Here is a 27,578-nt window from a genome sequence, read left to right on the forward strand (position 1 = left end):
TTAAGGTGCAGAGAATCCTCCAGCAAGTGACCCGTGCCCCAGGGTGGTGACGGGAGACTTTTCAGACAATCTGTTTTTTTTAAGGGACGCAGGATCAGTGTCTGGAGTTAAATGCACCTGAAGAGACTGAGTCCCAAAAACGACAGGGAGGTTGAGGGGATCCACAAGTGACATCGAATACCATCGTAGGTATGGTTGGGTTAGTGTGTGTTTTCTCCCTGTGTGCCATCCCAGCTCTGCGCAGACAGCTCGCACGGCCAACCTCGAGCGAACCGCTCAATGACCACACGATCCATTAAGATGCCAAGGCGCTTGGTCAGGTTTATTGTCAATAAAGCACAGTCCTAATGCCCTGGCTTGACGATTACAGGTACGCTAACACACGTATGCCCATTGTGATGGACTAGCTCAGCTGCTGGCAGGACTTTCCGCTATCCCCTAGACCGGACAAAGACAGTCTCTGAGATACATCTTTATACACAGATACAAACAAGTTACGTATCACTTCTGATGGATCAGGGTGCCAGCCACTGATATATCCAGGGGCCACCCGTTACCTTGTACGGGTTGGTTTGAACAAAACATCTGTGTTCATCATGTTGTTATCTGACTTTGTCCTTAAGATGGGTCAGTGTGTTCCTGAGATCTGTGGGCAATGTGCTGATATCGAGGTGTTCGGGTACCACCCTGGAATGTGTCTGCGTGAGCAGGGCCTGCCTCTTGCTTACAACCTGGTTTTGCTTCATGTCAGCAAAGTTTTGACCACTTTAGTCCAGGCCTCAGGCCTCATACCAGACCTCTGGTACACGGGCTTATGGTCCAGGGCCTTTTCCTACGACAGAAAGCACCATACCACCTAATTCTGCTCAGAGGCGTTTCGTGAGCACCGGGTTTAAACAACCCAGGTTGACAGCAGGGTCCAGTCCCCACCACGAATCTCAGCGAGAGAGAGAAGCAGGGTGGGGAAAGCGCAGGGCAGGAGAACATGCAGCTGGAACAGTGACTCAACCATCGGGGGCCACCTCAGTGTCAGCAGCATCCCCGTCTTGTGTAAACTGGCCCACAGCTCTGCCAATGAGGCCGCGCTGATTTACATCAGCTGGGATCCTGCCCCAGATGCATCAAACAGTGGAACAACGGAAGTTACAAAGCCCTTACAATAATCTTCTTGGGGCAGACCCAGACAGAAGGCCTCTCCTCTGTCAGTTCTGCAACGGCCTTGCTTAGATCAGGAGCGCATCTTTCTGGCAGATCCATTTTAATTCAGCACTGCAGGTTTCCAACGCAATCTGGTTTCTTTTTAACACCCCGCAGTCCCTTCCACTGGGTTTCCCTGTGCTGTGGAATCAAAGAGCCAGTCATTGCCGATGTATTTAGACTTTGCAGGGAGTTGGGTCTGTAGCGGTGCCGTGGGGCAGGATGCTGTCACTTTCTTCCCCCCCCCCATTTCAAAGGGAAGGCTGGCCTTATTGTTAATGCACTGGGCTGAGCCCCAGGAGATCAGCACTTGGTTCTAGCCTCTGCCACAGATTTCCCTGCATGGCCTTTGTCAAGTCACTCAGACCTAGATCCTCAAAGGTAGTTAGGCTCCGAACTACCACCGATTTCAATGGAAATCCCTTCTATCTAAATTCTGAAATCCATGGGAGTTAGGAGCCTAGATGCTGGCCTACACTAGGGACTTATATTGGTACAGCTAGGTCTAACAGGGGTGTGAACAATCCACACCCCCGAGAGACGTAGCTATCCTGACCTAACTCCTGGTGCAGCCAGCGCAAGGTTCAGAAAACAATTCTTCTGTCCACCTGCCCGCCACCTCTCGGGGACGTGGATTAACTATGCTGACGGGAGAACTCCCTCCTTATAATGGTATAATTATACCAGTAAAAATTCACCTCCCCTAACTGATGCAGTGATACTGTTACAACTTTCAAGTGCCCGCTAGGCCTCGTTAGCTGCACACAGACGCACGTCCTTGCTCATCTGGGAAGGGACATCTTTCAGGTCCGGATGACCAGGGCTTTAATAGAAATTCCTAGAATCTGCCAGTGTGGCTCAAACCAAACTGTTTTAGAAGAGATGCCTTGCTCTCACCTGAACATCAGGTTATGTTGAACCTGGCTCTCTGGTTATTGCGACACCTGAAATACACACAAACCCCCAAGCCTTTCCATTGACACATGTTGTGACCTTCCCTTCTGCAGCACTATGAACACTTGCAGTTTTACGGCCAGCCTCATGCTATTTTGTGCTTTTCTTTAAGTTCCAGCTCTTGGAGTCAGGTGATTATGGGAGAATCTCAGCTTGCCTTTTAAAAAACAAAGTTTCTACCCGTCCTTTTGATTGAAAACATGACCCCGAAAACCAGAAGACAAAGACAAAGAACCCTAAATGCATTAAAAAAAACCCCCACTACTCATGATTTTTAAGCAAATCTCACCATTTTGGGGACCTGACTTAGGGTTTTGAAGGCTTGGGCTTTCCCATACGGTAATAATTTCAAAGGAGGTGAAGTGTCACATTTTTGGCTTCTGAATCCGCAAACAAGGCAGTAAGATTGTTTGCAAACACAAATAGGAAAAACATTAGGAAACTCACAGGTCTCTATTGAAGGGGGAGCCATCTACCCACATCCACATCCTCTCGGGAGATTTAAAGTTTAATCCAATCCAAAGAGAATTTTTCTCGGTTGTGATCATCTGTATGTAATCCTGTAAAGTGGACGAGACAGGCATCTGGGTGAATAAATGGTGCTTTAATTCTCTGAAGTCTGCTTCAGTGTTAATCCAAGAGCAATAAAAATCCAACACAACACAACATGCTGTTAGGGTGGCCAGGTGCCTGGTTTTTGATGGGAAAGTCTGGTCGAAAAGGAGACCTGACAGTGTCCAGTCAGATCTACCGACTGGACAACCAAAGTCCAGTTACTGTGAGCAGGGGAGGCGGGGATCATCACCCGCGCCAGCCCCTATTCAGCCTGGTCTGTCTCCTACCATCGTTAGGCGGCTGCAGCTCCCACCCCCAGCTCCGCAGACAAGTCCCTCCTGACCTGGGCACGGGGGGTGGGAGGGGAAAAGCAGCGAGCAACGGGGGATATGGAGGTAGAGGAGTGGATGGGGGTGGGGCCTCAGAGGAAGACGTGGGGCAGGGGCAGGGCCTCGGGGGGAAGAGGTGGGGCAGGGAGGTTCCAGCACTCCTGCGGGAGTGTCAGGTTTCTAAATATTACCCAAACGGGCAACCGTGCATACCGCACTTGGGATCTTGGCACTCCCAGCCGCTGACCTTCAAACAAAATATCTGCTAGCTTACCGGTGGGGTTGGAACTACATTTTCCCACATTTGGTTTATTATGGCGCAGTGCTCCAATATCCTGCAAGAAAATTAACTTTACCATCTCCTCCTGGTCCTGGGTCACCAGTAAACGAGAGCTCTTCGTTAAGCAGTCATCACGGCTGCTGTTCCACATTCTAGTTTCTTTAGACACCCAGTAACATTTTCCCTTGTACGGCAGCCAGTCTTGGGGGCAAAGTACGCAGCTGGAGCCTTCTGGAGGGGGAAAGAGCATCATTAATGAATCATAGAATCATAGAATATCAGGGTTGGAAGGGACCTCAGGAGGTCATCTAGTCCAACCCCCTGCTCAAAGCAGGACCGATCCCCAATTAAATCATCCCAGCCAGGGCTTTGTCAAGCCTGACCTTAAAAACTTCTAAGGAAGGAGATTCCACCACCTCCCTAGGTAATGCATTCCAGTGTGAGCAGGAGTTGTTTGTAGCTGCTGACCAGCTATTTGGCAGGTCAGGGAGGGACTTGGAGGAGGGTGGAGAATGGTGAGTGGGCGGGGGCATCGGGGAGAGGGTGGAGTGGGGACAGGAAGAGAGAGAGCGAGGGTGGGGCCTCGGGGGTGGGGGGTTTGACATTATCAAACTGAAATATTGCAACGGTCCTGGATCAAAATTGTTTGGCATTTTTGTTTCCCACGAAACGTCAAGACTTCCGCTCTTGGTTCTGAGTTGGATGAAAAAAAAATTCCCAAAGGTCGGAATCTCCCACGGAACAGAACTTTCCATTCCCCGCCAAGGTCTCATATCAGTACAGGGTCTTTGGGGCGGGGAGCGAATGGCTAAAAGCAGGTCCCACAAACAGCCTGGGGGAAAACAGGTTAAATAACAAACCGCTGAAGATGCAGCTACCCAGAAAAATGAAAGTCAACACCTGTGAGGTTACCTGTTGAGCTGCTTTGGGGTGGGTCACACAGGTGCTGTTTCAGGTGAGACAATTTCTCCAGGCCGGCGACACATTTACTTTCGTTTCTGGGTCTCTCGGAGACCACATCGCCTTCGGGGGCCAGTCCACGCCCCGAGGAGCCCTGAAAAACTTCAGCACAACATCCATGTGAATGAACATTGTTGACTGTACTTTAAAACATTACGAATGCGGGTCTGTAAATTACACCTCCTTCAGCAGCGTCTAGTGACTGTACCAGGGAAAGAGACGGGAGGGGACTGAAAGAAATGGATAGACTGGGCATCTCCTTTGCTACAACCGTTCAGCTCCTTCTCACTTTTCCTGTCTGTGTAACAAAGGCAAGGCCTTCATGAGCAGCTCGGGTGAATTCATGCACTGGGATGCCGTCTGTTTCATTTTGTCCTGCCTTTGAGAATGAGCAAGTTGTTCCTTGGCAAGTGTAACAGGCGTGAAAACGAGCAAGAAAATCCCTACAATTCCCTACCTTTTTCTATGTTCAAAGACCACGGAGGTTGCAGAGGGCAGCGCTCCAAAGTTAGGCAAATGTCTCGGCGAAGCTTGCTTGTGCAACTTCACCTCTGCCTCCCTGGTGCATCTGTGTTAGTATGAGGGGGGGGAGGCATAGCTCAGTGGTTTGAGCATTGGCCTGCTAAACTCAGGGCTGTGAGTTCAATCCTTGAGGGGGCCATTTGGGATCTGGGGCAAAAATTGGTGATTGGTCCTGCTTTGAGCAAGGGGTTGGACTAGATGACCTCCTGAGGTCCCTTCCAACCCTGATAGTCTATGAGTCTATGATACACAGGCTGTCCACACAGAACCCTGGCCTTATTCAGTGCACAGATTGGACGGTGCCTGTGACAGGGATGCGGGGTGGCCTTTGATTCCCTGAAGGGGGTGGATGGTGGGCAGTGTGTAAGAAGCAAGGGGGGGCCACGTCTTGCACAGGTGGCCTCTTGCACTCAGCACCGGAGCTGTTCAGTTTCCTGGGTTGGCTGGATCACTCCGGATTTCAGCCCTCACCTCTTCAGCACCTGCTTCTACCTCCCACTGTCACTGAGCCGGGGAGCTGGGTGAATGGATATTTATGTGGGAAGCGCTCTAGGCCAGAGGTGGGCAAACTATGGCCCGGGGCCACATCTGGCCCGTGGGACCATCCTGCCCGGCCCTTGAGCTCCCGGCCAAGGAGGCTAGCCCCGGGCCCCGCCCCCGTTGTTCCCCCTCCCCTGCAGCCTCACCTCGTTGAGCCACCAGCACTCAAGCTCCTGCTGTGGTGAGTGGCATGGTAAGGGGGCAGGGAGCAGGGGAGGGGGGGGTTGGATAAGGGATAGGGAGTCCCAGGAGGCAATCAGGGGACAGGGAACGGGGGGGTTGGATAGGCGTGGGAGTCCCGGGGGGGGGGCTGTCAGGGGGCGGGGGTGTGGATAGAGGTCAGGGCAGTCAGGAGACAGGGAGCAGGGGGGTTGGATAGGGCGTGGGGTCCTGGGGGGGCAGTTAGCGGTGGAGGGTCCCGGGAGGGGGCGGTCAGGGGACGCAGAATGGGGGGGGGGTGTTGAATAGGTGTGGGAGTCCTGCGGAGGCCTGTCAGGGGGCAGGGGTGGGGATAGGGATCAGGGAGGTCAGGGGACAGGGAGCAGGGGGGATTGGATGGGGATGGGGTCCTGGGGGGTGGTGGCAAGTGGGAGGGGGCAGATAGGGGGTGGGGCCAGGCTGTTTGGGGAGGCACAGCCTTCCCTACCTGGCCCTCCGTACAGTTTCACACCCCCGATGTGGCCCTTGGTCCAAAAAGTTTGCCTGCTCTAGGCAAAGTCTTTATGGTTAGGACATTGGAAAACTGCTCTAGGATCTGAAAACATAGGGACTCCTAGGGGTTTCCCAGGGCTCTCTCCTTAGTCCCCCCCACCCACGACCAGAGACAGAGGGGGGAATTTAAGCAAGGAGGGGCCAATTAGAAAGGGGTGCGTCAGAGGGGTGGAAATCATTGGGGGAGAATGAAGATTTATGCAAATCAGGGCATTGCATCATTTGCATAACCTCTTCTGATTTCTGGACCGACACCTTTACAACAGGTGCTGTGAGCCCTGCCCACCCTGTGCACTGACTGAGGCACGGGGGCTCCATGGGAAAAAATTATCACAATGCCAACACATCGGGGGGGCTGAATTCAGGGTTTGCACCGGTGTTGCTGGCATTTCCTAGTTCCTGAGTGCTTGACTTTGCCACCTCAATAAGGTCCTCGTAATCTTTCGATGGCATTGCCTGAGTTTTAAAAAAAAAAACCAGCAACTCCCCCCTGAAATGTAACAAAGCCATTATGGGATACTTACTGTTTTCTTCCACCTTGCACAAAACGGGCACCGTGGCGGAGCCCTGCCTCATTGTGTGCACAATTTTGAGCATTAAAAGGAGCTGAGCTTCTAAACAGCCCTATGTAATTCATTGCCTGCGTTCACTGATCACGGAGATTGAGGTGGGCTCCTTCGAACTTCTACCTTATCCCAAGTGCATCTTCACATCAGAAATGAAATGCTCCTTAGCCTTCTTGCACATGCATGTATAGAGCCTATCCAACGCTTACGGGATTATACACGCCTTGTCCACACACAAACTTGCACTGGTGTAATTAGTGGGGATGCCTGTTAGGAGTGTTAGTGATGATAATGTTAGGTTTCAGAGTAACAGCCGTGTTAGTCTGTATTCGCAAAAAGAAAAGGAGGACTTGTGGCCCCTTAGAGACTAACCAATTTATTTGATGCATCCGATGAAGTGAGCTGTAGCTCACGAAAGCTTATGCTCAAAGAAATTGGTTAGTCTCTAAGGGGCCACAAGTCCTCCTTTTCTTTTAGTGATGATAATGTAGTATTCAGGCCTGTATATTTGCCTGAGATAGAATGTGGGGTCTTGAGTTGTTTGCCCATTTGCCTTTTGATATTTTTATATTCTTACTAATATGTGTGAACAAAGACACTGTGTGTTACATCTGCCCACACGCAGATGGGGTGAAAAGAGAGAGAAGCGATAAAGCTAAAGTGTTTCTGGATAGAGTGGGAGTGTAATAAACAAGCATGCACCTAAAGACTGCCTCGACTCCTACCTCAGGCAAATAGACCAGCCTGAATACTACATGATCATCACTAACACTCTTAGCAATGCCCTTATTTCAGTTTTGCTTAAATCTGCACCCAATCACGTTAAGCCAAAATAAGAGGGTCAACAACTGGGGTTGTGTCGGTTTAACTAAATTCGTTTAAATTCACACCTTTAGTTAAACTGGGGAAACCCTCCATGTCGGCATCGGAGAAATTCCGTTTAAATTCTATCTGCAAGCAAAGTGCTAAGGGAGCAGATCTGCTATTAAAAATCATCCTCCTAGTATAACGAAAATCACTGTGCATGATAACTGAACTATTAAAAAAACAGCAACAACAAATCCTTCGAACTTCCCCAAATCAAAATTTTAAGGAACCCCAGAAAGGAACGTTGGTGAACCAGATGTTCAAGGCTTAGAAGTTTTAAATGTCTCCCCCAAACTGATGAGTAGAGTGGGTCAACATTCAAATTTCTGTGTCACTGCATTATGATGACATTTTCATTCCAAAATTGTTTGGAACAAAAAGTAGAAATTTCACAATTTTCTGTGGAGTGGAAATTTAAAAAAAAAATCAAATCAAAACAATTGCATTGGAAAATTTCAAAATGAAATGCTGAAATATTTCAAAATTTTGAAATCAAATTTTTATTTTTATTAAGTTTATCATTAAATTGTTTATTGAGTTTTTATATTTGGTTCTATTTTTCAATTTCTTTTCATTTCATTTGCTTTTTAAAATTATTAAAAGCAGCAGCTACCAGCTGCCTCAAACAGCTTGAGCGCTTATCTTATTTCCTTGTTGGATGTGTCTTCTGTTTGATGTTATGAAACCATTTGATACATTGAGCAAGAAAATCAGAAAAGCCCTGAGTACTAGCTACAATAGCAAGTTTGTTTCAATGCCTTGTGTTAGCTGGAAATCTTTTTTCTAGGACATTAAAAACAACTGCTGCTTAGAAGAGTAGCTCTTTTAACTAATTTTACAAATAAAACATAAATTGCAATAAAATAGAATGCCTCAGTTCTGGGCTGCCCAATTCCTAGGGGAGCTGGTTCTCTGGTTCCCCAGCTCATTTCTATGGCAAACACCCTGTCACACAAATGTTCAAAAAGAAAAAAAAAAGTCACAAGCTTATTTTCCCCTCCCCACTTTTGTCATATCCAAGAACATCTGAGCTACTTTTGCTCAAACTTTTTAAAAAATATTGCTCCCAATCACGAAACTTCAGTTCAAACTGTGAAAACTGTGGGAAATTATAAGACCCAAAAAATGTCCCTTGTAATAGAAATGCCTTAACGGTAGGTATTACTGTGATCTGACTGCCTGTGGTATGCTTGCAAGTGGATAACGGGCGTGGAGCGACTTACCCCAAACACTCAGCACTATGACTGTCATCAGCAGGACAACATACCCAGCAGCTCCGATCTTCAAGACAAGTTGATGCCAGTGTGGACACTGATGGAAATCTGGCCAATTCAGTATTTGGGGAAATTATAATAAAAAAGGAAATATTGGAATTACTTGATGATTTACATTCTCTTTTAGACAAGTGTCAGAGGGGTAGCTGTGTTAGTCTGTATCTACAAAAACAACAAGGAGTCCGGTGGCACCTTAAAGACTAACAGATTTAATTGGGCATAAGCTTTGGTGGGTAAAAAACCCACTTCTTCAGATGTATGGAGACTGCATCTGAAGAAGTGGGTTTCTACCCACGAAAGCTTATGCCCAAATAAATCTGTTAGTCTTTAAGGGGCCACCAGACTCCTTGTTATTCTCTTTAAAAGCTTGTCCAGAAACCCATGCAAGAGGATAGCGTGCCAATCTATACCGCACCAGCAAATACGCTCCCCGCAACTGCTCGCAGTACTCCTATGTAGTAGAGAAGTACTGACACCTTGATTTTACAGCTGGGAACTCAGGTCCACAGAGATTGGAGCGGCTTGCCCATGATCACACAGGAAGTCTATGGCAGAGCAAGTTCAGATCTTTAGAATCACAGTCCAGCATCTTAGCCACCAGACCACCCTACCTTGGCTCATCGAACGATAAATAAATCATGATTCTGGGGGCTACCATACAGCTGTCCATCAGCGAATGTCCATTTTAAGAGCATCCCTGAAACTGCCTAGGCAGAATTATGCAGCCCCTAATGTTATCATGAAGTAGTAAAACAATAGCAATTGTTCTGCAGCATATTGTGGGAGAATGTGTCTGTCCCTGAACCTTGGTGTGAGCCTACGACCAGCCAGCAGCGTGTTGGGTCTTCCCCCGAGGCCCTGCTCCTGCGCTGCCTCTTCCTCCCAAGACCCCGTCCTCCGCTCACTCCTCTCTGCTCCCTGCCCTGTCGCTCACCCTTATGGCCGTCTAGCCCCCCCGCCCCCCTTTCTGGCACTCCTAGAGTTGCCAGTTTTGGTTGGACTTATTCCTGGAGGTTTCATCACATGACCTAAGATTTAATCTGTGATTTCTGGAGACTGCAGGACAATCCTGGAGGGTTGGCCACTCTAGTGAGACGCAGCTGAATCAAGGTGTTGATCTGTGTGAATCCCTGGAGAGGGACAGAGGCATGGCAGCTGTTTCTTTGGGCTCAGGCAGAGGAAAGCTGGCCTGGCAGGCTGAGAATATGGCTACCTCTCAGCCAAAGGGGTAAGGTTTTTATCCGAGATCAAAGAAAACCACAAAGAGCAAAAATAGAGTCGTTGTGAGAGAAACAACAGAGGGTGTCTCTTGCTTTTCAAGATCCTCCTTCTAAAATCCCTTCACACCCCAGCCAGGCATCTTACATTTAACAGTCCAGAAAACAAGATTATGGCAACGAACACCAAAACTAAACAGCTCTACCTGTGCCCTTATCACAGCTGATTAACATCAGGTTTCAGAGGAACAGCCGTGTTAGTCTGTATTCGCAAAAAGAAAAGGAGTACTTGTGGCACCTTAGAGACTAACCAATTTATTTGAGCATGAGCTTTCGTGAGCCACAGCTCACTTCATCAGATGTGTACCGTGGAAACTGCAGCAGACTTTATATACACACAGAGAATATGAAACAATACCTCCTCCCACCCCACTGTCCTGCTGGTAATAGCTTATCTAAAGTGATCAGCAGGTGGGCCATTTCCAGCACAAATCCAGGTTTTCTCACCCTCCACCCCCCCACACAAATTCACTCTCCTGCTGGTGCTAGCCCATCCAAAGTGACAACTCTTTACATAATCAAGTCGGGCTATTTCCTGCATAGATCCAGGTTTTCTCACTTCCGCCCCACCCCCAATCACACACAAACTCACTCTCCTGCTGGTAATAGCTCATCTAAACTGACCACTCTCCAAGTTTAAATCCAAGTTAAACCAGAATACCTGGGGGGGGGGGGGGGGTAGGAAAAAACAAGAGGAAACAGGCTACCTTGCATAATGACTTAGCCACTCCCAGTCTCTATTTAAGCCTAAATTAATAGTATCCAATTTGCAAATGAATTCCAATTCAGCAGTTTCTCGCTGGAGTCTGGATTTGAAGTTTTTTTGTTTTAAGATAGCGACCTTCATGTCTGTGATTGCGTGACCAGAGAGATTGAAGTGTTCTCCGACTGGTTTATGAATGTTATAATTCTTGACATCTGATTTGTGTCCATTTATTCTTTTACGTAGAGACTGTCCAGTTTGACCAATGTACATGGCAGAGGGGCATTGCTGGCACATGATGGCATATATCACATTGGTGGATGTGCAGGTGAATGAGCCTCTGATAGTGTGGCTGATGTTATTAGGCCCTGTGATGGTGTCCCCTGAATAGATATGTGGGCACAATTGGCAACGGGCTTTGTTGCAAGGATAAGTTCCTGGGTTAGTGGTTCTGTTGTGTGGTATGTGGTTGTTGGTGTACATCAAATCAGCAGACAACACCAAAATTGGATGGGGACATAATTGATTAAACGAGATCAGAGCCCTGGGGGCTGCCAGCAGCTGGCGAAAATGTCAGAGTGAATAAATGTAATGCCCTGGCCCCGGGAGAGGAAATCAACTGCTGAGAGAGAACATGGAGGGGGCGGCTTTAAACCAAGGTCACTTTCATTTTGTTTTATCGGCCTAGTGGATGGACCGGTGGAGTGGGATGCAGGAAACCACGGTTCTTTCCCAGCTACTGCACTGACCACCTGGGGGATGCCAGGCAAGTCATTTTCTTGCTCTGTGCCTCAGTTTCCTCATGTGTAAAACAGGGATAATGATACTGACCATTGTAAAGCACTTTGAAATCTAGGGGTGAAAAGCCCCAGGTAACATCTAAGGATTTTTATTTATTTCAGACCTAGCATCAGTAAGCAGTTTAACACTGTTGCAAAAAACAAACAAACAACAACAAAAACCCCACCCCTAACATCGTGCTGGGATGTATTAACAGGAGTGTTGTAAGCAAGACACAAGAAGTAATTCTGCTGCTCTACTCCATGCTGATATGGCATCCGATGAAGTGAGCTGTAGCTCACGAAAGCTTATACTCAAATAAATTTGATAGTCTCTAAGGTGCCACAAGTCCTCCTTTTCTTTCTGTTGCAAATGTAAGCTTCTTATCTGAAGGATTCAGGGCTAAATTCTGATCTCACGGACCCTGGTGTAAATCCTGAGTGACCTCACTGCAGTCAATGGAGTCGGGGTTGGATCCTGATCTCAGTGACCGTGGTGTCAATCCACAGTGACTCCAGAACTAGTTAGTCTGGGTTTACACTGGTTTAAATGAGAGCAGGGTCTTTGCCCTGCTTCTGAAATAATACATTTAAATTCACTCTCTGAGCATCCCGAATCTCAATGCTCATTCTCGCTCATTCTTCCCCAAACTCAACCGTGGAAGCTTTTTTTCATCCCTTCTGTGACAAAGTGGGAAAAATTTGTAATATTTTCATGATTCCTATGCATGACTCAGTTTTCCTCTGAACTTTGCATTGCCACCAACGTGTCGGCAGGAGGGGAATTAACATTGCTCCTGGAAAAGTGAAGGAGACATGGGTGTGTGTGTCACCTCGCTGCCTGGCTGGCATGAATTGGGTCCTTAATGCACTGGCTGAAACCGACCCAGATCAACAGAAGGTTCAGAGAGAAGTCCCAAGGACTGAACCATCAATGCCTAAGAGCAGGAAACTTCATCGGGTGAGACATGTGAACAGAGCTGGAGAACAAAAGGGAAAATGGTGCTCGGTGGCTGGAATAGGGACTTCCCTATGCAGGGACTAAGAAGCTCTCCCCTGGGGAGGACAAAGGGACAGAGAGAGAGCCAGAGATGAAATCCATTGCAGCTTGGCTGGTTCATAGCACTGGCTTGGCCAGGATGGACGATGATGTAACTTTTGCTTCTTTGCCAACCCAAGGATGTTCAGAGTCTGTAGCCAGGTGACTAATAAATGGTTACCGTGTTCGGAAAAGGCTGCCTGCATCACTGCAAATACTCCCTGAGCGCATTGTGCCCTTGGAGGGATACAGAACAAGCCACCCACAGGGTTCTGGCTTGGCTGGATTTGTGGCAGGGATCATGTGTGCCCAAAGACCCAGTCTTGGGGTCCATGGACCACTGTGGCACTGCGTGAACCCTGGGGGCTTGGGACGCTGAAGGGGTACAGACGAGACCCTGTGAATCCGTGCCAGCCTTTACCTACCCCATTATTCTAGAGACACTCGGCAGGAAACATTGTCACCTACAGCATTAACTTGTTTCCACCCCAAGTCTGTAAATAATAAACTAAAATAAGCATTAAGGATACTCTGAGAAAACTATACTCTGCCTGTCTTTCTGTGCTAGGAGTACAGTCGGTTCTGAAGCGGCCTGGGAGACATTTACATTGACACAGTACAAAGTTTAAAATATACTGTACTATACATATCAACTAATAAATAGTCATTTACTCGGCTAGACCCAAGGCCCAGATTTGGTCCTGTCCAGCACGGGGGGATAGACCACATGACCCAGCAAGGTCCCGTCTACTCCTACATTTCTATGACTCTATATTACACAAACTAGTGTCTCTGTTTTGGACCCCATCTCTGTACACTCCTCTCCAGGTAGACACCGGGAGATGTACCTGAAAATCCCAGTCTTAGCACAAAAATAGGAAGTAAGAACACACTCACTGTGGGGTTGAGATGAACGAGGTAAGCGGGCTCCTGGGATGTCTAAGTCAGCATAGACGACGTCCCCAGCCATGGCATGTACAGCCCGAGAAGAGAGCACACCAGTTAGCAGGGCTGTGAATCAGGAGAACCACCTATTGTGCATAAAACAAAATGAACACCACATCCAAAGCCAGGAAGTCTTATCTATCAGAAGCTGTTGAATTTCTTTCCTATCACCGCTCTGTGGATTCCCTTTGCCGTTTAAGGCTAAGGACTGAAACGATCGTGTCGTTTCAATCAAGGCATTTGCACTTGCAGAGCTGGGAGGCATTGAATTGATTGGCTTCCAGACGCCCCCATGCTTTCCTGTAAACTGCAGCTCTGTGAGCTGTGGGGGGGGGGGGGAACATTTTTCGCTGCATAAAAATTGAGAAAGGGCGCGGAAATAAAATTACAATGGGTATTTCCCAGACCTGATAGGAGCAGCCCAATCCAGACCTGCCCCCTCTCCCTTTCCCACAGCTTTGGGATTGTCAAGCTCTTGTACAGATGCTTCCTTTGAAAAGAGACGGCGTTGGGTAGATGGCATATCACGGCTGCTTTCTTCCTTCCTGTCTCTGTCCCAGAGGCTGCTATGCTGGATTTTGCTAGGGGTAACTTGAGAGTCCGTGGTCTGTGCACAAGTTCCATAGATTTCGCAACGCACAGGGACCAGACTCACAGGTATAGAGTTGGAGCGTATGTAGGCTACCTTACATAAGCTCTGAAAACCTTAGTGAGCAAGGATGTTCTTGTGGATAAGGAACAACTTGGGGGTTCAAATCCCAGCTCTGTGACACAGACTCACTAAGTGACTTTGGGCAAGTCACTTAAATCTCTGGGCCTCAGTCCTTCATTTCTCTTTCCCATTCAGATTGGAAGCTTTTTGGGGCACGGGCTGTCTCTTACGATGTATTTGTACAGTATGTGTCATCAGATATTTGGCTGTGTGTGTGTGTTCTCTCTGTTTGCCATCCCAGCTCCATGCAGACAGCTGGCAGAGCAGACCTTGAGCAAACCTCCCAATGACCACAAGATCCGTTAAGGTATGAAGGCACCCAGCCTGGTTTATTGTTGCTGAAGCACTGTATAGGTACCTTATGATTGCTACAAGTACACTCAGTGCATGTATGCCTGTGACAAGGGATACAGCTCAGTTAGTGGCCGGACTTTTCACTATCCCTTCAGCTGGCCAAAGACACTTTCTTTGAGACTCCATTTTGGTATCAAGGTGTTCTGGTACCACCCTTCTGGAATGTGCTTTCGTGAGTGCGTTGTGCCTAGCACTCCTTAGGAATGTGTGTTTTTGCACTATCAGCCCTGACTTTGCTTTATATTAGCAAAGCTTGGACCACTACTTTAGCCCAGGCCTCAAACCAGGCCTCTGATTCAAAGGTTTATGTTTCAGGCCCTCTTCCTACTACAGTATGCAGTGCAATGGAGGCCTGATTTCAGTTGTGTTCTATAGATGCTACCAAAAGGCACACAAACAATGTTGAGTGGCTGGTTGTTTATATATATATTTATATATATATACACGTGCTGCGGAAGTTGAAATTTTTGTTCCATTGCAACAAACTCAGCCCCCATCTCTGCTTAGCTGCTACCCAGATATGTGTGGCTTTGCCCTGAACACGTACCAAACCTATACGGAAAATAACTCGACCCGCCTCTGTGGTGGTCAGACACAAAATAGTCTTAATATTTTGTCGCTTCAGTTGCACAAACCACTATATCCTCCAAATGCTTGATAGGGGTTAAAAAGTGCAAATCTGCCAAATGCCAATTGTAACGTCGTTGTCAAAGTGTTTTCCAGTTTGTATGTAGCAAGAAGTGTTTCTTGTCTCTGGAGCGTTCAGAGCCGCTGCTGCAACGGGAACAGATTTCTTTAAATCAAAGTGGTTATTTCACAGGAGAGTTTTACAAACCATTTTAAGTGAAAAAAATATTATTATCAAGGAGAGTATGTCCATTGTCACAGCATGACCTGGCAAACCCACCACCAGAAACAATATCAGAAGCAGAAAGAAATTAAGAACTATAGGCATGGCGGAAAAGAGATTGTCTAAATGTATTTAAATGAAATACCTATCGCTGTTACAGGTTTTCAAACACAGAGGGCAAAACATACACTTTTGAGCTAACATTTTACATAGAACTGTACAGCAATGTCCCCACTCCCTCTCCAGAAAAAAAAAATAGTGAAAATGAGATATTTTTTATCTTCATTGATATTTTTCTCTCTCTCTCTGTGTGTGTGTGTGTGTGTGTTTGAAGTTTAACATTTTGCAGCATTTTGGTGGGACAGCTAATACGTAGGTTACACAACTAAAATGCAAGAAAAATCAAAGTTTGGACCTAAACGTGAGATGAAAGACTTTAACTGATGCTAGCAACTGAAAAGATAGAAGAGGAAGACAAAGAGTAGAAAAGCATCAACCACAATATGTGATCAAGATCACAAAGTTGAGGAAAGTGACTGGTAGCAGGTCTTGCCAATGCAGCTTTAGGGACTTCCATAGGCCAGTTTATAAATGTGTATTTGTGTGTAACACTAAGTTTCTCTATTTAAGTTATAAGATTTCTGTTCTAAAAGAATGGATCTGTTAATAAAAACAAAGAAAAAAATCTGAAAAAACGAACATTTTTTGGTCTTAAATTCAATTTTAGATTTGTTTTTCAATGAAATTCCAAACAGTTTGAATTAAAATGTCTGTTTTGCACATAATCCATTTTCCATTGGAAAAAGTAACATTTTGACAGAAAATTTTTGACTAGCTAAATTAAGTGCAAAGCAGGTTAACCCAATGTGCCTCCATGTCTCCCTCTAGTGGCTGAACCAGGTTTAGTGGTTTAGGAGTCTGCGACTGCCTCAGGGCTAAGGAAGCAGCCCTTTAGCTCAGGCAGCAGAAGCTCGGTGCTTCACAGGATTCCAGGTTCAATCCTCCCAGGCAACCCTGCCAGGAGCTTCAGAGTTGATGTCACAGCTGGACAGACCAGTAAGGGTCTCACTCATGTTGCATACAGATGTAACACCTATTCCTACTTGATATGCCCCTCCTTATACATCAAAGGATGTCTTTGGCCTTCTTAGCCACAGTGTTACACTGAGAGCTCGTGTGGAGCTGATTTCCACTACGACCGCTATGACCTTCTCAGTGTCACTGTTTTTTCTCTGAAACGCTGCCGGGGCTTCGGCTATGCCAAATGGTATCCTTAAAAAACCGAACACGGTGTCAGATCTCTCTGTTCCCGTGAGCAATAAACTCATGTTCACATGTTTTAAAAAATAAATAGCAGATTCTTCCATATTCGGCACTGCCTGTCATTAACCAATAAGTTCTGATTCATTCTCTGATCAGAAAAAAGACCATTTGTATATCTTCCTTTATGTTGCTGGTTTGTTGAGACCCAGGCCTGGTGTCAGCTGCCTCAATCAGAATATTTTTCTTAGGCAGGAGTGCTGAAATCACGGAGTATGGTTATGGCAAGAGGTGCAAACTTCTCCCATTATGCACACAGGAATCTCAGGATTAGTAGCCAGGCCATCTCTTGAGGCCATCTTAGATGAGCGGCTTTCATTGGGTGTAAAATCAAGGCACCGAGGAAGGAAACGGGCCACAGAGTGGTTTAAGAAGTTAGATTTGTGCAAGAGTCCACAGGTTACATCCTCACTGCAGAGCTAACTCCTCTGATTTGCACTGGAGTGACTCGTCTCACATAGAATTTGGGGGGGCGGGGGAAATTTTTCGACCAAAACTTTGATTTTTATGGAACATGCAGATTTGGGGCAACTGAAACATTTTGTGCAATTGTGCTGAATTTACCAAATTGCTTCAGTTAAAAAAAATTCTGAAAACGTTTTGATTTGAAACAACTTTTCAGTTTGAAATTTCCTTCAATTTTATTCAACATAAAATAAAAGCTCAAAATCGAAACAAAACATTTGTTGTGGGTGAAATGAACCATTTTTCTTTGACCCCAAATGAATTTTTTCTGACTTTTTGGTATGCTGCAAATTTTGAAACATTTTCATTTTAGGTTGATCTGAAACTAATCTTTTTCCTTGTACTTCAGGAGTGCCAGTGAACTGAGAAACCAGTTAGCTGCCGAGCTGTACTCCTGAGTTAGCCTAGCTCCAGTGAGACTGCCCAGGCCACAGAAATACCACTCATGTTGCCGTGTCCACAATGGCTCTGCTCTCACCTGAATGTGGTGCTACAACTTCTCGGGATACATCCTATAGTTCTCCAGTGAGCTGAGCCGCTGTAGGAATTCTTTCCCAGTGAATTGTTGGAGAACTTGTCTGTCCTTTTGGGGCACACTGGGGAATTGTGGGAAGGCATTGGAGGACTCGTGGCACTGAATTTGTGCTAGCCTGCATCCACACTACAGAGCAGCTGTGTTAGCAGCTGATGAGTGGTGCTCACTCAAGTGGTACTCGCCGATGGGACAACAACGTGAGCTACGAGCAACACTGCATTTGAAATAAGGGCTTTTGTGTGCAGACAGGACTCAAGTTAGGGCAGCATTTGAGTTATAACTTCAGCTGACTTTGCAGTGAAGACAAACTCCCAGAAAGACAAAGCTGCTCCTTGTTGACAGGGCTTTAGCATATGTCTACACTGAAAAATAAAAGGTGTGTTTGTAGGGTGACCAGATGTCCTGATTTTATTAGGACAGTCACAATTTTTGGGTGTTTTTCTTACATAGGCTCCTATTACCCTGCACCCCCTGTCCCGATTTTTCACATTTGCTGTCTGGTCACCCTATGGGTTCTTAACCTGGGTTACCTAACTCAGATTAAAATTGCAGTGAAGACCCATCAACTTGGCTTTTAACTTGGGTCAGCAGCTCAAATTAAAGCCTTAGAGGAGCTGGGGGTGGAATTGAGCTGCTAACCCTGAGATAAAACCCAAGTTGCTTTGTCTTTACTGTTATTTTAATCCAAGTTAGCTAATGTGAGTTAAAAGACATACCTCTTTTTGCAGTGTAGACATATCCTTAGCTGGTGTTTCTGCAAGGATTGCCTGTGAACCGTTTGCAACCTCTTCTGTTCAAGAAACAGGACTGGAAGAGCATGTCTCTGCTTTGTGGGTGCCCTTTTGTCTCTGGCCCCAGTGTTGCATGGGGTCCTCCTCTCTGGTGCCCCTACTGGGCTCTCCCACAGATGTGCAATGGTCTTTCTCAGCCTGCGTTGTCTCCCAACTCACCCTCAGAGTGTTCTCCTCCAGCGGAGTCACGTAATGGTCCGCTCCACTTCTGGGGTACTCAGCGTCCCAGTTGACGTACACAAAAGGTCCTTCAGCCCTCCTGGGCTTCTCTCAGTTCTCCTCACTCTTGTCAAGGCATTGACTTTCCAGGCTTTTTCTCCGTGGGGAGTCCAAAATTCCACATGAACTATTTCCCACCCCTCCTGGGCCTCTCTTCTCTTCCCCGATGTAGGGCTTCAATCAGGGCTACCCCTCAGGAGCTGATTCTGCTCTAGGTGGGTCTCTACACTTGACTTCCTCAGGCTTTTCCTGGAGGGGAACCTGCTTTGTTCCTTTCTCCAGGGTCTTCCTCCTCTACTGAGTCCCCAGCCCTAGTGAGTAATGTTCTGCCTGCTTCACCACCACAGCTGGGCTCGGTTTCTAATTTAGCCCCATTACATCCAACTGGGGTCACTAATTAGCTAGTATGTTGCCAGCTCATCAGAGAGGCTGAGGAATAGCTGCTAAGTCCTGGGCACGGGTATTTGTACCTTCTATAAATAAACTAACCATACCAAGAAAATCTTCTGATTAGGTCCTGCCCCTTTCTACTCTGAGGGGAAACTAGCCCTCGGTTTTGCCAGCACTGTGCAGCGTGCACTGTTTTCATATGATTTGGCTTGAGGCCTGTCTCCTTTACTGGAAAGTCTCTACTTCAGAAGCCTCAACATCGTAACAAACGTTCCCTGAGTCGCCACCGACCTTTAGCCTTCCTTTCCTGTGTGATCTCTTTGGGCTGCTGCTCGCAAAAGGTGTCAATTGTGCTCCCACGACAGAGACGGCCTAGGAAGGGCTCCCTCATGCTGCAGTCTCCTGTAAAACAGAACCAATGTGGTGTGATAGAGGGGTTTCCCTTCACCCTCTCCCCTGGTTCTTGTCACACAGACAGAAAGCAGAAGACCAGAAGTCCGAAGGGCAGAGAATGCGACGTTTATTGGGGTTCGTTTCCAAGCAAGCATATTCCGAGGCCTTCACACCAGTCGGGCTTATCTCTATACGCCGATAGAGTCTGTTCCCCAGGGTTCCCTTTCCAGCTCCAACGCCGCAGAGCCTTTACCCCGCATCCCCCTGCCCGGCTCCCACGCCGCAGAGCTTTTACCCCGCATCCCCCTGCCTGGCTCCCACGCCGCAGAGCCTTTACCCCGCGTCCCCCCCTTCCCGGCTCCCATGCCGCAGAGCCTTTACACCGCGTCCCCCTTCCCGGCTCCCACGCCGCAGAGCCTTTACCCCACGTCCCCCTTCCCGGCTCCGACGCCGCAGAGCCTTTACCCCGCATCCCCCTGCCCGGCTCCCACGCCGCAGAGCCTTTACCCCGCATCCCCCTGCCCGGCTCCCACGCCGCAGAGCCTTTACCCCGCGTCCCCCTGCCCGGCTCCCACGCCGCAGAGCCTTTACCCCGCGTCCCCCTGCCCGGCTCCCACGCCGCAGAGCTTTTACTCCGCGTCCCCCTGCCCGGCTCCCACGCCGCAGAGCCTTTACCCCGCGTCCCCCCCTTCCCGGCTCCCATGCCGCAGAGCCTTTACACCGCGTCCCCCTTCCCGGCTCCCACGCCGCAGAGCCTTTACCCCGCGTCCCCCTTCCCGGCTCCGACGCCGCAGAGCCTTTACCCCGCATCCCCCTGCCCGGCTCCCAAGCCGCAGAGCCTTTACTCCGCATCCCCCTGCCCGGCTCCCACGCCGCAGAGCCTTTACCCCGCGCCCCCCTGTCTGGCTCCCACGCCGCAGAGCCTTTACCCCGCGCCCCCCTGCCCGGCTCCCACACCGCAGAGCCTTTACCCTGCGTCCCCCTGCCCGGCTCCCACGCCGCAGAGCTTTTACCCCGCGTCCCCCTTCCCGGCTCCCATGCCGCAGAGCGTTTACCCCAGTGGCTTTTAAACTTTTTTACTGGGGACCCCTTTCACATAGCAAGTCTCTGAGTGCGACCCTCCTCATACATTAAAACCCCCTTTTTAATATATTTAACACCATTATAAATATTGGAGGCAAAGCGGGGTTTGGGGTGGAGGTTGACAGCTCGCGACCCCCCCCCCACATATAATAACCTTGCAACCCCCGATGGGTCCCAACCCCCAGTTTAAGAACCCCTGCTTTACCCCGCGTCCCCCTTCCCAACTCTGATGCTGCATTCCCTTTTCCCTGTTCCCGTTCCCCCCTTAGCAAACATGATTCCAATTTCCCGTCCCCCCACTTCCTGTTTGACCCCAGTTTATATAGTAATATTCTCAGCTGTACCTTAACCAATCATTTTCCTGAAATGTAACTAACCAATCCGAACATATTGTAACATAATTCTCTAACCAATTATATCCCACTACCCTCATTAACTTGCACCTAGCAAAATAAATTATACCGCAGACAGAAACAATTAGAGAACCAGACAGATTAACAATAGAAAAGTGGGGGCCATAAAGATAAAACGATACAGAAATGAGGGTTTCACAACCACAAACACTGAGAAGTGATTTCTTGCCAGACCGGAGGCTATCAGACTAAGTTTTCTTTAACCATCTTAAGATCTGTTTCTTTCTCTGGTGGCGATGGGCACGATCAGGACAGGACTGTGTTCCTAGCAGCCCAATAGCACCTTATTTCAATGTGCCTGGTTTGGGATGTGAGGATGTGACCGTTCGCTTCCCTGCTTATGGCTGCCCCTGCGGCTTAGTCAAAGGCCTTAGCCTAAGAACAAGGCCTCAGACAAGCCTAGTAAAAAAATTGCAGAATGTTGGAAATGGGTTTTGTTTCATTTCTTTAAAAAACTGTAACTGTTTCTAACCAAAATTGTTTTCTCTCTCTCTCCCTTCTATCCATGTGTCATTTAAAATAAAAGTATTTTCCTCTTTTGAAATAAGAAATGTTTTCCAAAAAACGATTTATCAGCTTAATCAAACGGTGGGATTTATTAACGATTATTTTTAAACACTATTCCTACATTGAAAAAAAACCCACTCGTGACGTTTTCTTAGTCAAAAATGAAAACATCATAAAACACTTTCTTGATTAAAAATTTTCACACACACAAATGAACAAAAAGTTTAATTAAACAATTTTGTAGCCTGACAGCTTCACCTTGATGAGCTACCATCTGTACAGTCTCCATGGTCTTGGCTGTACTTGGACTGGAATTTTACATCGTGCTAACTAGCATATCCTGAGACCAAACCTTTAAATCCTAGTCTAGACAAACTGCAATCAACCGGAGGGTGAAAGAAGAGGCTGGTTTCTGGTTAAGGCTCTCAAGATTCAGAGATCTGACTTCAATTTGTAGTTCTGCCCACAGATTCCTTGACCAAGTCAGTGATGCTCAACGGTATTTAGGCTCCTAACTTCCATTAAAATACTAAATACTTTTGAGATCTGGGTCTTAATTCTTTATGGCTCAGTCTCCCACCCATAAAATAGGCTTGATAATGCTGACCTACCTCAGTGGGGTGTTAAAAACTCACCAGCGGAGTCAATTAGCAAGAGAGGGAATTCCAAACCTGTCCACTCGGGGCTGGGTTCACACTCCCCTCTCTGACCACAGAGTAGATCAGCAGTCCCCAAACTTTTGAGGGTCACACCCCCCTTTACCTCTGTCTGCGCCCTCTCCCCCACCCCAGAACCAGAGCCAAGAGTGGGGCTGGGGCTGCGGCTCCGGGGGAATGGGGGAATGTGGACGGGATAAGGGGGCCGAGGCTGGGGCCGCAGCTGGGAAGCTGGTGGGTCTGGGGTCAGGAGCGGGGCTGTGGCCAGGGGCCGAGGCTGGGGGCAGGGGTGGAGCCACAGCAGGGTTGTGGTAGGGGCCGGCAGCCAGGCTAGCAGCCTGGTCCGGCTCTTCTCCCAGACTCACCCCCAGCCTCGGCCCTGGGCCAGGAACGGAGCCGCAGCCAGTGGTCAAAGCTGGGGGCTGGCGTGGGGCTGGGAGCAGAGCTGCACTGAGGCTGCGGGATGGGGTTAGGAGCAGGGCCCGGAGTCAGGGATGCGGTTGGGGGCAGGACTGGAGCAAAGCTGGGGGCAGAGTGGGGCTGGGTGGCGCTCTCTCCCCGTCCCCCATGGGAGCTGGCCTGGGCCCTACCGCACCCCCCCCCCAGATGTTCCTCCATGCCCCCAACTCTCCAGAGTTTGGAGACCTCTGGAGTACATGGACCGCTGATCTGATCCAGACTGGACAGTCCTATGTTCCCAATTACCAACCAATCAGGATTCAAAGCCACTTAACGAGACCAATTTTCTGTCTTGGCAAATGTATGAATAAGAAAGTGACTCATGAATTGTAGCAGGAAACTCTCTCTGATCAATGAGCCCTGCGGTAATTCAGTGGCATAGCTACCAACAGGTGTTACTGGTGATATTGGAAGCTATCAGCGCTCAGTCCTTCCTGTAACTACTCTGTGATCTCTGTGCATGAACTTAAGTAGGGCTGGCTTCTGCATTGGACTGAAAGAACAACGAGAAGGGTGCAGCTACCTATATCTCCAGTGGGTTTGTTTTACTATAGTCAGCTTCTGCAGCAGACTTGGACACTTTGCAGGCAATTCCCCTCTGAGAAATGACTCTGTAAAAGCAGTCCTTTTTCGCTCAGCAGATCTGCTCCCTGTAGGTATCCAAGTCCCATCTCCTGACTACAGAAACTCAGATAACTTGTTAGTGCCTTCGCCTCTCTGTGGAGTGAGCTCAGCTCTGGGAGCTGGATTCAATTTAGGCTCATGCATCGGCCTTGGAATTATATAGTAAATTGCAGTGAGTTCCCGCTGTGCAAATCCACTGATGGCAACAGGACTTCAGAGGGGTCACTGAGGGCAGGATGGGAAGGCAACAGGGGCCATAGATTGCAGACAGCAGAGAGGAGCAGATATTCGTAACTTTGCATGAGGCAGACGCGAAGGGCATGAGGATAAGAGTATTTGCAGGGTAGAGGTCAGCCATCCAGACACATGGAAGCGGAAATCCTCCATTTGATGGTGAGCCATTGCACGTCCCAGTGTGGTTGTGTATATGGTCCCTGTGTTGGTCAGAGGTCACACAGAGCTTAAGTTGCTTGCATCAGATCTGTAAATCTGTTTTGTAGAGCATGTTATTTACTGTTCATAGCCTTTATCCACGTGTCTTTACCTCACTGTATATTCATGTGGGTATTCCTAGAATTATAGACTATCAGGGTTGGAAGGGACCTCAGGAGGTCATCTAGTCCAACCCCCTGCTCAAAGCAGGACCAATCCCCAATTAAATCATCCCAGCCAGGGCTTTGTCACGCCTGACCTTAAAAACTTCTAAGGAAGGAGAAAGAAAAGGAGTACTTGTAGCACCTTAGAGACTAACCAATTTATTTGAGCATGAGCTTTCGTGAGCTACAGCTCACTTCATCAGATGTATACCGTGGAAACTGCAGCAGACTTTATATACACACAGAGATCATGAAACAATACCTCCTCCCACCCCACTGTCCTGCTGGTAATAGCTTATCTAAAGTGATCATCAGGTGGGCCATTTCCAGCACAAATCCAGGTTTTCTCACCCTCCACCCCCCCACACAAATTCACTCTCCTGCTGGTGCTAGCCCATCCAAAGTGACAACTTTGATTCCACCACCTCCCTCGGTAACGCATTCCAGGTTTCACCACCCTCCCAGTGAAAAAGTTTTTCCTAATATCCAACCTAAACCTCCCCCACTGCTACTGTATTGCCTTTCGTTACCTCCTTGAAACAAAATAAAATTAAATCCTGTTTGTAACTGCGCGGCATCCACCTCTCACCTCACCTTCTAGCCGGAAGGGTCTGCAGTCTTTCAGTTTGTGAGGAGCCCTGTCGGTGATTTCCTAGGCGTTTTTCAGTGACTCAGCCCCCTGGCCGAGTCTCACACACCGTCCGGGGTATGCAGCCCACCAGAGGCCTACACCACTACCCCTCTGTTGGTATCGCTGTAGCCCTCCCTGGGATAGACTGAAAGGGTTAAACTTCAGCCATTCACTGACTTGCATGGTCATCTTTCCTGGCTGCTGGGTCTGAGGAGAGCAAGGTCTCACTGAGTATAAACTGGCTTGGGTTAGAGCCACTCTCAGAGCAGGTTAGAGCAGTTCCCAGAGCAAGCCACGATCATGAAAACTTGACATTGGTTAGACAGCTGAGATCCCAGCCAGTCATGCTGACCACGATTGTCCCATTGTTTCTTTGTACTCCCCCTGTCTCTGTCTGTCTGATAGATTCCAAGGTCAGAAGGAGCCCCTGTGACCACCCAGTCTGACCCCTGTATAACATCGGCCACACAGCATCCCTGAATTAATTCCTGTTGGAGCCAGAGCAGATCTGTTAGAAAAAAGCCACCTGATGTCGCTTGTCTTAGATTGTGGGGCAGGGACCGTCTTTTTGTTCTGTGTTTGTCCAGCGCCTAGCACAATGGGGTTTTGCTCCGGGCGGGGGGCTCCTAAGCACTGTGGTGATACAGATAGCTACTAATCATTATAATAATAAAATCTCCCAGCCCGCTGCCACTCCGGAAGCTCTGGTGCCACCCTGTGCCCGTTTCATGTCACTGGGTCTAAATTACAGCCTATTTCCTGAGAGAGACAAAGTGGGCGGGGTCTATGAGGGTACGTCAACACGGCAACGAGACACCTGCGGCTAGCCCGGGCCAGCTGACTCGGGCTCGTGGGGCTCTTCCATTGCTGTGCAGACGCCTGGGCTTGGGCTGGAGTCTGGGTTCTAGGACCCTCCGTGGTGGGAGGGTCCCAGATGTCTACACAGCAATGAAACAGGCCCCAGCCCGAGTCGGCTGGTTTTTCTTTGCTGTGTAGACATACTCATAATGGACCCATTTTGGTTGGTGAAAGAGTCAAGTTCTCGGGGCCAGACCTGACCCAGACCTGAATAAGAGCTCTGTGGATCCTGAAAGCTTGTCTCTCTCACCAGCAGAAGTTGGTCCAATAAAAATAAAAACTCCTCAACCTTGTCTCTCATGTCCTGGGACCAACACGGCTATAACCCTGCAAACAGCATATATCTGATCTCTTTCCCCTCCCTTTTATCCCAGGTTCTGCCCTGTGTCTACACGGAATGCAACGCACGGAGCTGAGGTCCTCTTAATATACACAATTATCATATAAACCACCACGTCCCTCGACTGCTCTGTGGTACTAAATCATTGGGCTGTCTCTCCAGGGCAAGTTTCTCCTCGAGTTTAGATCCAGACAAACCTGTTTCATCACTACTTTTTTTCTTTAACAAAAAAACGGCTTTTGGATTCAAATGATATTTTTGCAAAAAAGGAGTTCAATTTCTTTTGAAAGTTCTCAGCAAAATGAAATGGGTTTGGTCTGGCATCAAATCCCACCAAATGCAATTAAAAGTAAATTAAACTCCACCAAAATGTTTGTCCCAGCTCAAAGGGGAGGGGGGGGCGGGAGGGAGGGGTTGGATTTTGGTTTTCTATTCAGCATGTGCTTGGTTTTTTTGTCTTCCTCCATTTCTCTCTCTTTTTCCTCTTTGTCTTCAAAAAACAGACAATAAAGAAAAAAAATTCAATCGCCCCTGAAAATCAAACCCCCAAAATAGTTTAGGTTTCAAAACCTGAACCCAATAAACATACTTCGACTGGAAACAAAACAAAAATGTCGCGTTAGTCTTGTTTCAAATTGTTATATCAAAAAAATGAAACAATTTCACCAAAAAATTCAAATAAACCAATTTATTTATTGATTTTCTCAAAATCGTTTCTTTTTTGACCAGCCCCATTGTGGCTCTTTCCTATTTCTGAGGTTGTGGGGCCACCCTGTGGCCATTTCATGTCACTGACTGTCAATTACAGCCCCTCCCTTTGATCGCACCTGCCAATCTGAGCCTTGTGCATTGCCAGGAGCCCATGCACTGAGCTGGGTTAGAGTTCTTCGTTACATGCAATGATCATGCAAACAGCTGCGGCATCTCCCAGCTCCCCTGTGATGCGAAAAGCTCGAGGCTATTGCCCTCGGGGGTGTCTCTGCTAGACAGCCCTGTGCAGTCTACATTAACGGTCACAGATTTATCCTATGCCATGTGGTTGTAGCCGTGTTGGTCCCAGGATATTAGAGAGACCCGTAGAAGTGTGAGGTCATGCTGTGTGTCATGCTCTACCAAATGGCACCTTCCATGCGGCAGAAGTGCTGATATGCCATTCCACTTCGATCTGGCCCCACAACAGCACAACGGACGGTGCCTCTGTCCCAAGTGGCCTGGCCCTTTCATAATGTGAGGCCCCTACGGAGCTAAGGACCAGTCCCTCGGATTGGGCTGGGGGTCTCCTCAGCAAATGCTGCTTAAACAGTGTCCAGCTGGGCTTCCAGGAACTGCACACCCTCAGTGACGGCATGCTGAGATTGCAAGCGAAACATCCTCACCACGAGAATCTCCTTAACAGACCAAAACCAGTGACCTCTCATCCTGTGGTTGGTTTTATTGCTACCTCTTTTGACCCAAGAGGTTCACCACTATCCAGGGCCTTGCTGGATTGTTTCCATTAGCAGGAGAAATTTATGCTACAAGTCAAGTATTTCTTTGCTGCAATCCTGTTTATTCACAAAGAACGTACAAAGTTCTGTTTCCCTGAATGCAGCAGGAATCAAAAATTGGCCACCTGCAATCACTAGTCACGTTTGAAGATCTCAGCCTAGATCTAAATGATGCAGTGGGCTTGTCTACACGGTGCTGCAATGCACGCTACCGGGGGGTGATTTCTACACCGCACTACTACCTTGCACACTAACTGGTCTGTGCAGGCATGGCTGGTGTGCATTAAAGGTTTCCTAGTGCACTTTAATGTAGTCAGCATGATGTTAAAACACACTAAGGAAACTTTAGGGTGTACCAGCAGGGCCTACATGGACTAGTTAGCACGTAACACATTAA

The 27,578-nt window shown here is 48.0% G+C and overlaps 1 protein-coding gene across 2 annotated transcripts; it reads right to left on the minus strand.

Moving 5' to 3' along the window:
• Positions 1-295: 295 nt before the first annotated feature.
• Positions 296-13,977, minus strand: LOC125621677 (killer cell lectin-like receptor subfamily B member 1B allele A). 2 transcript variants are annotated; one of them, XM_075119560.1, is made up of 7 exons: positions 13,906-13,977; positions 13,451-13,584; positions 8,705-8,803; positions 4,228-4,377; positions 3,392-3,546; positions 2,599-2,711; positions 296-1,338 (listed from the first exon to the last, which is right to left on the minus strand). In XM_075119560.1, exons 2-7 carry the CDS (start codon positions 13,521-13,523, stop codon positions 1,224-1,226), a joined length of 705 nt encoding a protein of 234 aa, XP_074975661.1. In that variant the 5' UTR covers positions 13,524-13,584; positions 13,906-13,977; the 3' UTR covers positions 296-1,223. The 2 variants fall into 2 exon arrangements, with proteins under 2 accessions (XP_074975661.1, XP_048674763.1); XM_048818806.2 differs by lacking the exon at positions 13,906-13,977 and having other exon boundaries at positions 13,451-13,814.
• Between the last annotated feature and the right edge of the window lie 13,601 nt (positions 13,978-27,578).

This window comes from Caretta caretta, chromosome 14 (genome assembly GCF_965140235.1).
Source record: "Caretta caretta isolate rCarCar2 chromosome 14, rCarCar1.hap1, whole genome shotgun sequence".
Lineage (NCBI taxonomy): Eukaryota > Metazoa > Chordata > Testudines > Cheloniidae > Caretta > Caretta caretta.